The sequence below is a fragment of the Pelodiscus sinensis genome, chromosome 6 (assembly GCF_052426305.1).
Source record: "Pelodiscus sinensis isolate ZL-2025 chromosome 6, ASM5242630v1, whole genome shotgun sequence".
Classification (NCBI taxonomy): Eukaryota; Metazoa; Chordata; order Testudines; family Trionychidae; genus Pelodiscus; species Pelodiscus sinensis.
The window spans coordinates 3,911,855-3,926,780 of record NC_143057.1 but is presented as its reverse complement, the minus strand read 5'-3'; the positions used below and the strand labels follow the sequence as shown (position 1 = coordinate 3,926,780).

General features: G+C 41.7%; 1 protein-coding gene across 2 annotated transcripts in view; it reads right to left on the bottom strand.

The window, feature by feature from the left end:
- Window positions 1–14,926, bottom strand: part of PIGG (phosphatidylinositol glycan anchor biosynthesis class G (EMM blood group)) — a 100,087-nt gene that overhangs the window by 20,597 nt on the left and 64,564 nt on the right. For both annotated transcript variants that reach the window (XM_075931310.2, XM_075931309.2), the window contains 2 exons: window positions 11,711–11,902; window positions 105–414 (listed from right to left, as the gene is read on the bottom strand). In XM_075931310.2, the coding sequence (XP_075787425.1) occupies window positions 105–414; window positions 11,711–11,902 (502 nt within the window). The remainder of the gene's footprint in view (window positions 1–104; window positions 415–11,710; window positions 11,903–14,926) is intronic.

Genomic DNA, 14,926 nt, shown 5'->3' with positions numbered 1-14,926 from the left:
CCCACTCATTTTGATATTTGCAGGAGCAGGCCCTATTTAACACAACACATGGTAGAATAACACCACGTATATTATTTTTATTGAAGTTGTATTATCAAGCTTACCTGGAAATAGAAGAAAGCTTGGCCAAACCAATAATGCATTATAGTAATCTGAGCTGCATCAAATTGTAATGGCTTCCAGATACATCTTGTCATTATCATTTGAATCAGCAGACAAAACACCAAAACTGGCAGGTTGTGGGGTCTAAATAGCAGGGCTGCTAGAAGAACTAATCCGCTATATACTTCCCATAAACCAATACTTTTTGTCTTGCAGTCTGCAGATATCACCTGTGATCTGAGTAAGTCTTTGGTTCCAGTGAAGATTATGCCAAGAACAAAGACATAAACAAAACGAGCTTCAATAATTCCCCTAAAAAGGAAAACCAGAAACATAAATTATTTATCAGTATTTATTTCACAAGTCAAAAATCTTTTTTGAAGAGATGTATGAAACAAAGATGTTTCTGTGCAATGCATCCAATTCAAGTGTGATCACGGGCCAAACATGTTATAAAATATATTTCAAACAGAACCGTTTCAAAATATTTCAAGTTGAAACTATACTACCCCAAAGAAACAGATTTGGCCAAGAACATGCTATGTTTTTTTAAATTGCTAAGTCAGCTAATGTTACTGCACCTGTCAAGTTCCGTATAAATGTATCAACATCTAGATGATTTATCAGTGCAACACATCACAAATTTTATTTTCAAACTTAAAATCCTAAATATAAAAACATGTTGAAAGTTTCTTACGTGCCAGCTGAGCCCACGAAAGTTCATGATACCATCTACACGTTTTGTTAGCCTTTAAAGTGCTACCAGACTATTTGTTGTTGTTTTTTTATGAATTTAAGGGTATATCAAAATTTTACTCAACCACATTTTTATTATAGCAAATCAGAGAATGATAAGAGTTGGAAAGGACTTCTAGTTTCCTTAAAAAACCCAGCAGAGTGTGTATAATAATCTCCCAGTTTTATACAGTATACGTTTGACAAGGATCATTGGATGCAAAGTACTTCATCAGTACTCCATCAGCTTAATCTCTGGTAACATGCTCAAACTGCAAATTAATAGTAGATGAAGTGAGGTTAAATTGAAGTGTGACATTTTAAGCACATTAAATTTTGGACACTAAAAAGCTAAAAGTTGATAGAACGGGAACTTAGCTAGGGCTTGATCGCTGGGCTCCAGAATTTTGAGAACTGCAGTTTTACGAGAATATGAGAGAAGGCAAAGCAGAACCAGGAAGAAGAGAAGCTGTAAAGATGCACAGTAAAATTCATTGGTGCATTGATTCAGTTGCCCAATGAACAGCAAAGTCAGCATTCACTGTGGGCTACTGAGCCACTCAATAGCACAGTGGGATCCCTGTATAACTCCTGTGCACTATGGTAATACGAATACATAAAAAATGCTCAAATAAATAAATATTTTTAGGAAACCAAAATACAAGAGAGTTTCCCCAGTACCACAATTAAAGACACAGTTCTGAGTTTTAATTACTTTATACATTCTTAGAGGAGTGTGAACATGCCCTGCCCTATAGATACCAGCATCGATTTGTGTCTTGAAGTCACTGACACAGGAGCTCTCAACTGTGCAAGTCTGGATCACACAACCAAACGCTGGACAAATGTGATTTCAACTAGAAAAGCTGTTCATGAGTAAAAGCTTATCCAAAATCTCCTAGAAAAAGTCAAGGCAAAACTTTTCCCTTTGAAATGCATAGGTTTCAACTCTTTCTGAAACCAATTTGCACTAGAAATCCAAATCAACTCCTGGCAGGCAACCCTGAAGCCAAAAAAAATACATGTTCATATCAAAGAAAGAGATGAGAAATGTAAAGGGGGAGGGGGAGAGAGATCAGGTAGATTATCTTTGGCTCCAGTGCTGTTCAATAGCATCAACATTAATAATTTTTGGTCCTATGTGATTCTATCAAGCAAATTAAGTGGGAAGAAATCTGACAAAACCCTCCAAACCCATCATTAAGCCTTCAATTTCTTAGAAGGCTCAGATACAAATGAAACCTAAAACTACAAGCCAGGGTTCATTTGCACATTGGTATGTAGTAAAATGAAGGTCTAAAACATAAGGCCATGCAGCACAGGCTAACAATGGACAAAACATGGCTAACATAAAGCAAAGCTAAGCTGTGCACAAGAGGCAGGCCTCTGCTCACAGAATTTCGCATGAACAGAGCTGAGAGTGCAAAACACTCATTGGTAATAGGCCCAGGTGCAGAACAATAATTTGGTGCTGGTCATAAGTTGAAATCACATGGTATCACCAACTCATTAAAAAAGACCTTGGTACTCACTCCTCACAGATACAGACCCAGGTTCAGGAAAAGATCTAAAACAGGGCTACTCAACTATGGAAGCCCCGGGGACCACACTGGTACTCAGCACATGCCGAGGGCTGCAACTTAAGGGTGGCTGCATATACATGCAAATATATGCAAATAGCTTCTTTCACACTGACGGGCATGAATACAAAGTTTAAGGCAAGACTATAAAACACACAGGCCCCATTTAAGTCAGATGACAGTCCAAGAATTGAACTACTAAAACGCACCTCAACAGATCATTCTATTGACTCGCCATTGTGGGGTGTGTTCCCAGTGGAGGCCATATTCAAAGGATCCCACCTGTGGGCTGCGTGTTGATCCCTGTGTAAACTCAAACCGCACCGTGGGCCACAAAAAAAATGAGCCGTGGGCCACATGTGGCCCACAAATTGAGTAGTCCTGGTCTAAAATGACAGCATGATGGATAGAGACAATATAATCAAACCACGAAGTACAGGGTGATGGGTGGTATCTAAGTAACGTCAGAGTGTGGTAACCTGACAACATCAGAGGGTGGCAACCTGATACGTCAGCAATGAGGTGTGAGTTGTTTGGACCTGTATATAAAGTGGTGTCTTGTCGGGACAGTCTTTCTATGACCTAAGGGGCAGTGGAAATTTCCTACTGATTGAGTCATTCCATTGTGGCAAGTACATATGTGCAGTGGTTCAGTAGAGTCTACTGACAACTATTGTTGCACTTCCCTCAACAATAAGCCTGGCCTGGCACCTTCGATCCTTATCTAGTTTGTGGTCTTTGGGGGCCCTCTTGGGGTCTGCTGTGGTCATTGTGCCCACATCATTGAGCCCACATGCAAGCAGCCTTCTGGTTATAATGATCGACAGAGCCAGAGACCTGTCAGGACACCGCAGCAGTAAATCCTCCTAACTACATGGTATACTGTATTGAAGTGTTTTCCACTTGATGTCCAGTTCGTAAGAAAGTCAGAACTCACACTGACATTTTTTTTCTTGTCTGCAAAGCAATTAGCCAGCAGCTATTAAACTGTATTGCCTGCTGAGAGATTTTTCCCCATGTAATCATGATATATCCCCAACTGACAATTTATATTTTTAGAAAATTAGTTCTCCTCGCTCCCTTACCCCCTTGCTCAAAAAAAAAAAAGTCAGCTGAAATGTCTTTTGCCCTGAAGGGTTTTTTTCTTGCCTTTCCTTATGCAGTAAAGGCACAGTCTTCGCCTCAGAATGTAACATCTAGTTTAATGACAAGAGACAACAGGTGGGGAAAAGCAAAGTAATAATATGTGCATGCTTTGTACAAGACTGCTCTCTTCACAATACAGCTTACCACTTGGCCGGGATCTGCAAGTATCATGGCAGAGTGTCTTAAAGGGGAATGTTTGGGGCTGACCTCCATTCAAACAGGGCACAAGTTGGTGAAGAAAATGGCCTTTTCACAGTGAGTGCACCCTTTTAAAGGCAAGGACCTAAAGCTTTTTTAACACAACTTTTAAATAAATGTTCAGCTTGGAAGCACTTATGCAAACATCAACTGTGTTGAATAGTGTCATAAAAAATTGTCTTGTTACTGTGCAATACAGTAATGCAAATATATGCAATACAGTAATGCAAATGTTCAATTAATTTTTTTTTATTAAAGTGACCCATCAACTGAAAATACTACACCCGATGTAAAAGAATTCCACTCTCTATTAAAAGCAAAAATAGAATACAAAGTACTGTGTGCAGCTAGACCAAGGAGCATATGGAGCTCAACAGCACATTCAAGATGAAAGTATCACATTAACCAAGTCAAATTAGCAGAGAAATGAGACAATTCTCACACAACTCATTAATTCACCCAGACACCTGAAAGCACTGTCCAGTATTATAAAAATGTTTCATAATTATAAAATAAGAATATATCTAATATGTCACTGAAATGATATTTAAAACCTACAAATAAAATGTGTCCAAAAAGACAGATAACGTCTCACGTTTAGCACTGATTACTAAGGTCAACTTCAAGGTAGCTTTTTTTCCTGTGTTCCCTCTCCCAAAATCAACACTATCTGCAGCCCACAGCCCGCAGACATGAGCACCTAGCTGCAAGCACTGGCTTCAGAGTGACAAAAACAACAACACATGCTCCTAGTCAAGGTAAAACGTACAGGATGGGGGAGGAGGGAGGCATCCTGCAAACTCCATATAGTTTCAAGACACAGAGAACCTGTTCTTTCCATTCATGAGGCATTATGGATGAGAAGAACGGTGACCTAGTAACCCTGTAGAGAAGGGGTGCAGAACCTCAAGCCTGGGGGTCAGATGAGACTTGCCTGGATCTGGCCCCCCAAGGCTCAGGGATTCCCCTACATAGGGAGCCCCCTGCCACCCACCCACAGGGTTGGAGCACACAAAATCTACTAGCCTGGGCTCCCCTAGGCTCTGGTGTGCGAGGGGAACATGAGGAGTGTCTTTTTCCTTCTCAGTCAGGGGTTTCTCACCTGTATGTTGCCCCCAACTGATTTTTCTATGGCTCAGTGGCCTCCGACCCAAAAAAAGTTCCCCACTGCTGCTGTAGAGCATGATCATTTATAGCAAAAGCAGGATCTAGCCAAACCTATTCCACACAACTTTGCAGAAAAATGTAATCCTCTTTAAAAGCTCTCTAGTCTCACATCATGCTGACACTTGTGGCTTGATGGTACTACACCTTTCACTGAGAGACCAGATCTACAGTAGTGGAGAAAATTGATGCAATAACCAACTCTAGTAACATGCATTGCGTAGCTGGAGTTGACATACCTTGCACTGATTTTCTGGAGCAGCCTGCAGTAGGAGGTTGATGGGAGAAATACTCCCGTCAACTTCCCTTACTCCTTGTGACTGCGAGGAGTACCAGTACTGACAGGGTGCTCTCAGCATTTGATTTAGTGGGTCTTCACTAGACCCACTGTGTCAATCCTCTGGCAAGTGGAGACTCGGCCCGAGAATGACAGAAGCAACAAATGGGCAATGCAGGTTTTAGTAGCATTAACTAGTGCACAGATTTCTATTCAGATCTATTGGTGTAGAAAAGGCACATGCCCATTCTAATCCTAAGATATTATGGCAAGTTTTTTGCGAGCTAGATCTAAAGCAGATGTGCAACTTGACTATAACCTGACCTCTTAGGACATGTTAACAGGTTGAAAACACTCAGGAAGAATAGTTCCACTGCATTTACCGTATTTAGAAATTGAAGACCAAAGACACCTAATTAGGTCAACTTCTCTTTCCTCTAGCCAGTGCAGAATTAAGTATCCTATCTTAATATATGATGATATTTCACCAATTAGCCTCATAAGAAGCATTTCAATATACTGAGACAGGTTACAAGGGAAAACCAACTTTAGAGAACAGTGTACTTAATTTAACATATTAGTTTAAAGCTATGACCTATTTGGCCAATGGAGATTCAGACCCCAAAGCCTCCCAAACCAGCACATACATTAAGATAATGCAACATCTTCTTACTTTCTGCAGAGCTATTTTTATAATTATTTTGCCACTGTCCATATTTTAATCTTTTAAAATAAGCAATTTGAAAGGAAGAGAAGGGCCAAATTATTCTTCAGTGTTTTTCAATGTAAAAGTTGTCTTGGCACAAGCCATGGAAGAGTGTGCATATTTTCATAACCTTTTGCCTCATCCCTCATGAGCAGCAGTGGCAACGGGAAGCTGGAGTTTTTGTTGCTGCTGTTTTTAATAGAGCTCTTTTTCTTTTCACTGATCACATAGTATGTGTATAAGCCCAATACTGCCTCCAGTGTCAAATATGTTCTAAATAGTGCATGTCAGAAGTTATATCGAAATGCTGTTTTTCTTCATGTAGGCAAGGATTAACTGTGGGATTTCTGAAAAAGCTTCAAATACATTTCTATTATAAGTGAAACTGGCAGCAATGGCTTCAACTACTGTTGCCTAACACTTAATTTTAAAACTCTTTTCAGTGGTTTACAACTCGGCCAAGTATCTATGCTACTGTCTGCCTCTAGCTAATTTCTTTATTTTGAGAGAGAGGGGGAGAGGGAAAGGAAAAAAGATTCAGCAAAAAAACAGCTCAGCAAATTAGAAATATTTTTTTGCCAATGTGAAAACATTCTTTTGAGATTTCAGTGAGAAGCGCTAGAATATCAGTTTTCTGAGGCATGATTGAAATTCAGCAAGAGGTATTTAGGTCAGATGGTTGCCTTTTGTTGTCCTCAAGAAAAATCTGTTCATATTTGTCAATGTTAAATTTCTGACAACTGACCTTCGTCCATGTTCAACGCAGAAAGTTTGGCAGAAAATTTCTCCAAAGATTCCATTTGTACTGAGTATGCTGAACTCCCACATAGCTCCATGCCAACCACACGGACCATTCTCAGTCCCCACACAGCCCAGAGATCAAGTTCAAGGGGCTGAAAAACCATAAAAAGCATTCAGAAGGAGCAGTTGCTGAAGGATGTTTCAGTGCTAGGTACTAAAACACAGCAGGGAGTCTTTCTTTCCAGCCTCTAATGCTCCCCTTGGTGGTGGCTGAGGCTAAATTGTAGAAGGAAGAATCAGCCTGGCTGGCATGCAGATGACGGCAAGCAGCAAGGACATTGTGACATGTTAGGGGACAAGAGGAGGAAGAGTATGAAACCACTTCCAGATGTTTCCTTCCAGACCATGGAATTGGAGCCAAGAGTCCAAAATCAACATTCTTTTGCCATCAGCCAACATCGGAAACTCACTGGCAAAATGCAGCTCTCCTTTGTGACTGGCCGTTAGAGATAAGAAGAACCTATTCTTGCTAGCAACGGTCCCATAACTTCAAAGGTCTGGGCTGTAGATCTACAGGTTCATGCCCTGTTGATAAACCATGTGCAGGCTTAGTATGGTTCCAAATGGTGATTTTTTTTTAAGTTTGCTTTTTAAAAACAAGGACATTACACAACAAAAGTGACATTCAAATAACATAAAGGCTGCAAAGTCAAGCACTAATAAGTTAGGAAATGCCAGAATTAAAGTTTCCTGAGCAATCCCAATTAAGCCCCCTTGTGTGTATGATACAGTTCGTAATTGCACGATCACACACTTCTCTCTCAGGTCCTTTGCTTCATTTAGCACACACATAAAAGTTGATTGGTGCAGTGGTTCTCAAGCAGGAATCTGGGGCTCTCTGGGGAGGACGCAAGCTGGTTTTTAGGGGGCCACTATGCAGGGCCAGTACTGGACTTGCTGGGACCCAGGGCAGAAAGCCTGAGCAACTTAACTTCATGTGGTCCCTGTGGCATGGAGCCTGGGCAGCAGCCACACCCTACAACAAGCCCTAGCTTTTATATGCAGAAAAACAATTGTGCACAGTTTTCCCATGAGATTTTCATAGCATGTTGTATGGGCTTCTGAAAGAAAAATGTTGAGAACCTCTGGTATCATGAGTGAGGTTTTTTCCTATAGGGCCTGTGCTATTTGTTGCAGAGGCTAGGAAGTGGGAGGTGAATAAAGTAGGGCGCCATAGGAACTGAAAGGATGATCTCATGGTTAGGGAATTACATTGACACCAGAAAGATCCGAGTTCTAATCTATTCACAACACAGTGGAAGCTGTGCAACAGAAGAGCTAATAACTCCATCAAAACCATCCATTAGGGCCCAATTTTCAACACTGGCTTTAATCTTTGTGCATCTTATTTTCTCAGCTGTAAAATGGTCATGTCATGTAATCTCACAAGGGTCCTGTGAATCAACTCATTCATGTTTGCAGACAATTCAGAAGCTATGGTGTGGAGCTCCTTAGAACATTCCATGAGGAAATAATTGTGTATGGAATTCAGGGTCTGGATGGGGTACAGTAAACAAGGTCTAAGTAAAGAGAAATATTCAACACCTACTCATTCAGTGAACACCATTTATTTTGTGCAGTGGGTCCGATGTAAAGAGAGCAAGTCATCATGAAGTTCCAGATCGTTGGCAATACATACACATAATGAGGCTGAATGAAGATCACACACAAAAATTTGACTTTCCTACTTTTTAGGTGCTTGACTTTGCAACCTTAACATTCTTTTAATGTATTTTTGTATAGAATCTAATACATAATACAGGCAGTCCCCGACTTACGCGGATCCGACTTATGTCGGATCCGCACTTACGAACGGGGCTTTTCTCGCCCCGGAGCTCACGGGCGGCGGGTCGCCACCCGTGTCCTCCGGGGCGAGAAAAGTTTCTCCCGGTCTCCCTGGTCTGCTGGGGGGGACCAGCAAAGCTGCTGGACCCCCCCAGCAGACCAGGGACACCCGAGCAAAGCTGCCGCCTGGGCGGCTTTACGAGCAAAGCCGCCCAGGCGGCGGCTTTGCTCGGGTGTCCCTGGTCTGCTGGGGGGGTCCAGCGGCTTTGCTGGACCCCCCCCCCAGGCAGACCAGGGGGACAGGAGCAAAGCCGCCCAGGCGGCGGGGGTCCCGCCACCTGGGCGGCTTTGCTCGGGTCTCCCTGGTCTGCTGGAGGGGGGAGGGGGCGCAGCTAGTGCACCCCCCCCCCCCAGCAGACCAGGCTTTTGTTGCAGGACGCCTCGGGTACAGCAGCTGGGGTGCTGCCGGGTTGGTCCTGTGGGAACCTACAGGGCAGCGCCCCAGCTGTTCTGTCCCAGGCTCCAGATTCAGCAGCTGTTGAAACTGATCAGCCTGATTCCAGGAAGCTGGGGGCAGAGCAACTCTGCCTCCGGCTTCCTGTAGTCAGCCCCTGGTCAGTTTCAGTGGCAGCAGCTGAATCTGGAGCCAGTTCCGACTTACATACAAATTCAACTTAAGAACAAACCTATAGTCCCTATCTTATACGTAACCCGGGGACTGCCTGTATATATTCCTCACATTATGACCCAGTTACAAAATTAGGAAAAGCCAAACTTGTGAAGATCACATAGCATATAACAAGTTGAAAATAAAGAACACAAGTCTCCTGATCTGCCCTCCAGTACTGGACCATAATGCCTTCACATATATTTCTACCAGAGCGAGTTCAGGGACATTTGCAAGGCAATGTAGAAAGGATCGCACACTGTTTGAATTTTTCACTTAAGTCTTTATGGCAGTCTTTTTATTTTAAAAGGGAAAGGCAATAGGCAATTTTAAAGAAAATGTCCTATCAAGGTAAGTAACAGAGCAGCACTGATACCAAACCTTAAGGATGACAGAAGACCAAGGGTGAGGTGCACTGGAAGAACTGTGCACCAAAGGTTGACGTGTATCTGCTCTCACTTACAAAAAACACTACAATTGTCCAATTGAAAAAGCCTTATGAGGTTTCTACAGCTAAACAGTCATTTAATGTTAATATGAGCAGCCATCACTGCAATTGATGGTGAAGTTTGGTCTTATTAATCTAAAGAATTTTTAAGCCACTGCATAATCAAAGCTATAAATGAAAGGTCTGATATAGCAATTTAAGCAAATCACCATATTCACATTTAAATGTAAGCTGAGAGTATAAAAACCCTGTACTTTTCTTAGTCAATTCTAATTGCAATTAACATGCTGACTATAGTGTAAATCAGCTGTCAGGGAAAGCTTTGCTCACTCTGTACATTTAAGAACTCCATTTATCACTGTAACTGTTCTGTTTCCGTGCAGCTCAGTTGATGCTGTTAACATTCTGTTGCATGCTGCAGTATTTTTCCTCTCACTGAAGGAATCGCATTCTACCCTAAGGAACTGCACTCAAACATAAAACAAAACTAAAAATCACACCTAGCAATCAGATGTATTTCTAGACAAACACATTCAAGCACATAGCCAGATCCTGCAATCCAAGTAAAGGCCAATGGAAACCTTTTTTGGCAGAAGACCAAATACTTTAATACTAATTAAGGAAGTGCCATTCTCTTCAAATATCTCCACTGTCCATAAAGGAAATACATGCACCACTAGTACACTTGGTCTGTCAGTAGTTAATCCTAAGGTACAGTGAACCCTCGTTTATCGCGGTAGATAGGTTCCAAACCCGACCGCGATAGTTGAAAATCCGCGAAGTAGGGACATGTATATTTAACATGTATACAGCGAGCCCTCGCTACTTCGCGGTTCGACCATCGCGGATTCACGTATATACATAATGTAATGAAAAAGTCCGCGAAGTCGTGAATCCGCGATGGTCGAACCGCGAAGTAGCGAGGGCTCACTGTATTTTCCTTTGGATGCTTTCCAATGTGATTCCCAATCTCCACTTCTTACAGAGGTTTTGGCCTCTGGGCCCAAATCTTCAAGCCAACCTATTCAGACTCATGTCAAATTCAAAGTGATCTCTGCACAATTTATTTTAGCCACAAGCCAACTGTCTTTGTAGAATTCTCCCCCCTCTCTTCCTCCCCCAAAGGCTAGAGGAATCAAGAATGTTATTGGTATGCTTAATGGTGCCCCAGCTGTGGAGGGAAGGCAGGACCAGAAGCAGGTCCAGAAGTCAGACTCCACGGCCATGATAGGGCTGGGTAGCAGGACAGGTGGAGAGCACAGAGTTAAAACAGTTAAACAAATAACCATTTAAACAGCCCTAACAGGAATGTATCCTGGAAATTTCCTACCAGGCTCCCTTTAAGCACATGTTGGGGCTGCAGATCCAGCTATATTATAACAAAACATGAACACTATCAAATAGGTTATAAAAGAATCAAAGCTGCTCACCTGCACTCCAAAAGCAGCTAATGCTGAGGATGAGGGGGAAAAAATCCTCATTTGTGTATCACTTCCTGACCGGCGTGGTGGGAATGAGACTCAATTATCTTAGCTTTGAAATTCTCAGTCTGTATTATGCTGCAAGATTTAGACCTCCAAAGCAGGAACCTTTTACATCTTGAAAGTATATGTTATACACTTTCAGCTGCAAAAGGACCCCGGAGGAAAAGATTTCCTAAATGTATTTTTACCCATGTAGTCTAATGGTAAACTATTTCATCGCTGTAAGTAAGCTTGGAATTGTTGTGTACTAAATGTAGCAATTCAACACAATAGTAAATGTAACAACAAAAGGCAGTAATCTTTATACAACAGATTCAATATGGAAATTTGAAAAATGGTAACTGGCTAGACCAATAAGCTATGCCTCAAGGTAGTTGATGTCTGTGTCAGCCTTTGACAGGTTTCCAATTTGAGATACGGTACAGTAACATACCACTTTATAGTGCTCCCAAATTACGAAGAGAGACAACATGAAACTTGTCAGTTCACATCCTTCAAAGAAACGTCCCTTCACTCATAACAGCTTGATTCTAAGCAGAGATAACTGTGCTTTTTTCAGTATCCAAAGTGTTACAACTGTACTAGAAATAGATTTACATATCCGCTGATGAACTTACTTTGAGATATCTTTGCTGTCTTGTTGCCATGGAAATACAACATTTCCAATGGCTGCCCGGTAACTGTAGACTCCCAAGAGTCCAAGTGCCATCGCTATTTTCGAAACCAGGGAGCATCTTCTCTGAACCAGAATAAAGATCATAACTAAAGAGATGGCTGCCAGCAGGGAGAGGACAGCTTTATGTTCAGAACTGTAAAAGAGAAAGAAAAATCTATAATTACTGTGAAAGTACCTTTAAACAGCACTTTGGCTACTATACAAAATCTCCAAATTAATCTTTGCACCAGCACCTGTTGCTAGCTTTCAAAAAGATGTGGCAAAATATTTTAGTATATTTAGTAAAAAGATTTTGTTAATGAGGTTTTTTATTCAAACATGCATGTTTAAAGTAATCATGGCTATGCTAGCTGGTCTGTTTTAAGTGAATAAAACAAAATTTCATGTGATATGATAAAAGATCCTAATGATTTCAAAGCAAAATTATGCAGCTATGAACATTATATGCACATGTGCAAAATGCTCTCTCTTCTACAACAGCATTTTTGTTTAATATAAAGCAGCAAGGCTTTTTACATATTTCACAAGCATCTCTTAAAATTACAAAATTCTGTACATATATCCATCCTATTTGTTTTTCAATTTATAAAATGTCCCCTAGCTATCACATCTAAGGACACACACAAGGTAGCATACAAGTTTTCCTCCAATAGCATAATAAGAATCACCACTTACACCAGAGGTGGGCAAACTACTGACCACAGGCCACATCCCATCAGACCTTTAAGCCCAACCCTTGAACTCCAGCCATGGAGTGGGGTCAGGAGCTTGCACTCATGTGGATCCCAGAAACAGGGGCAGCTAAAGGGCACTGAATGCTGCCCCAGCCCCAATGCTCACGCTGCAGCACCCAATGCCCAGGAACCATGGCCAAAGAAAGTTGGGGGGCAGTGCCTGTGGATAGGCATATGACCTGGGAGGAAAAAAAACAACAAAAAACCAGTCTCTCTGCCAATCTGATCTGGGGATCAGTGGGACCCTGAGCACACTGATGAGATTCCCCCAGACACACAAAGAATTCATGGTAATAACTGAGAGTCTTCCCCATCTAGCGTTCCATCTCTGGCTGTTGCAGATTTTGCTAATAGCAGATGCAGATGAGCCATATGCAACTGTAGGCAACCTCACCACACCATCCCTTCCATAAACTTATCAGGCTCATTCTTGAACCCAGTAAAGTTTTTTTCCCCCACTGCTCCCCTTCAGAGGGTGTTCCAGAGCTTCACTCCTCTGACCGTTAGAAACCTTCATCTAATTTCAAGACTTGACTTGTTGATGGCCAGTTTATACCCATTTGCGTCTGTGCCAAATCTGGTTGTTAGCTTAAATAACTCCTCTCCCTTCCTAGTGTTTATCCCTCTGCTGCATTTAAAGAAAGCAATCATATCTTCTCTCAGCCTTTGTTCTGAAAGGCTCACCAAGCCAGATCTCAAATCTCCTCTTGTAAGGTAGGTTCTCCACTCCTCTTATGGTTGCAGTAGCCCTTCTCTGCACCTAGTCCAGTTTGAATTAGTCTTTCTTAAAGATGGAAGACCAGAGCTGCACACAGGATTCCAGATGAGGTTTTGCCAGTGCTTTGAATAACAGCCACAATACTTCCCTCTCTCTACTGGTAAATACCTTGCCTGGACTGCATTGTCCTTTGTCACAGCCGCATCACATTGGTGACTCAGTCATCCTGTGATTGACCAATATACACAGGTCTTACTCCTCCTCCTCCCGTCATTTCCAACTGATAAGTACCCAACTTATAGACAATATTCTTGTTTAGTCAATCCTTTAGTATGTGGCTTTACTCTTTGCACTACTGAGTTTCTATTTTCCATTTCTATTACTCTAGAGTCATCTAAAACTTCTTGTATGTTATTCCAGTCCTCCTCTATATTAGCAATCCCCCCACCAATTTTTTTTTCTGCAAATCTTACACCCTTCTTGCAGATGTGATAGCAACAAAAAAGGCTTTCTTTTGGCACACAAGGGACTGCAAACAGGATGCCAGAGGCTCAAACAGAGGTCCCCCTAAGAACAGCTAACACACTAGTAAGGCCTCACAAGAGACATGGCGCTTTCACAGATAGAGACGAATGACTCCCTTCAGAAATATATCATGGCATTCAAGAAAATTGACCCTTCCTTTGCATTGGAGAATGAAATGTCAAGATCACTGCTATGTGAACCCTCAAGAAGCTGAGGCATAGTCAAGAAGATTATGGGTATCGCAGATATGCCAAAATTTCCTAAATGCCGCCTAGCATCGTTGAACCTAAAGAATTGTTGAGCGAGATATTACTGCTGTCATTGTTGTTCTGTGAAGTGATGCCTCTATCATCATGGTAAAAACCCAGGGAACACAATGGCCATTTACTGCGGTGCTTAGTGATTTAAAAACCTATTTTTAGACATTCATGCTTGAAAAATTTGGTTTTAATCTCAGCTGAAATGTAGCATATTTTAACTCAACTACATAAAGAAATTAGATGGACCATCTTTCCAGAGAAAGAACTTGCGTGTATGTGTTGCTTGTTACACCAGCCACTTTCCATGATGTTTCTAGTCTCTTGCTTTTCCAGTGACGATGGAATTCATTTGTTTACTAGTGTTGACCTCATCTTACCAATGTGAACACAAGGAGAGTGAAAGGAATGATAAATGAGCTCATGATTTTTTTATTTTAGGTGAGCAAAGCCTTTCCCGCCTGTTTACCACCATTTTTCTAACATGCCACACACATTAGTATAGCATACCCCAGACTCCCACAGTAAATTGATTTTTTTAAAGATGAATATATTTTGGAAAGAAACCCCTTAGGGTCTATATAGTATGCTTTGCAGCTTGTAATTATGTGTAATTCGCTTTGCTATGGGCTAGTCCAGTGCAATGCCCTGCTTGCTCCTTGGGCCCCTTTTTAAGGTTACAATCTGCATTAAAGTTTTCTGATGGACTAATCTCTCTTGAACATTTGCTTGTTGAAGAATTACGGGCCCAAGGTAGGGAATGTTAAAATTGTGTACGAGGGTAACCAAGTAACCGCTGATTCTGCAGTACAAAGCTTAGCCTGCCTGGGAGTAGGGCCACCAGCCCTTGCCCATCCAGCTCCGCTCCCAGGGAGGCAGCTTTGCTGACTGTTACCAAAACCGTTAACCAATAGGCATTTGCT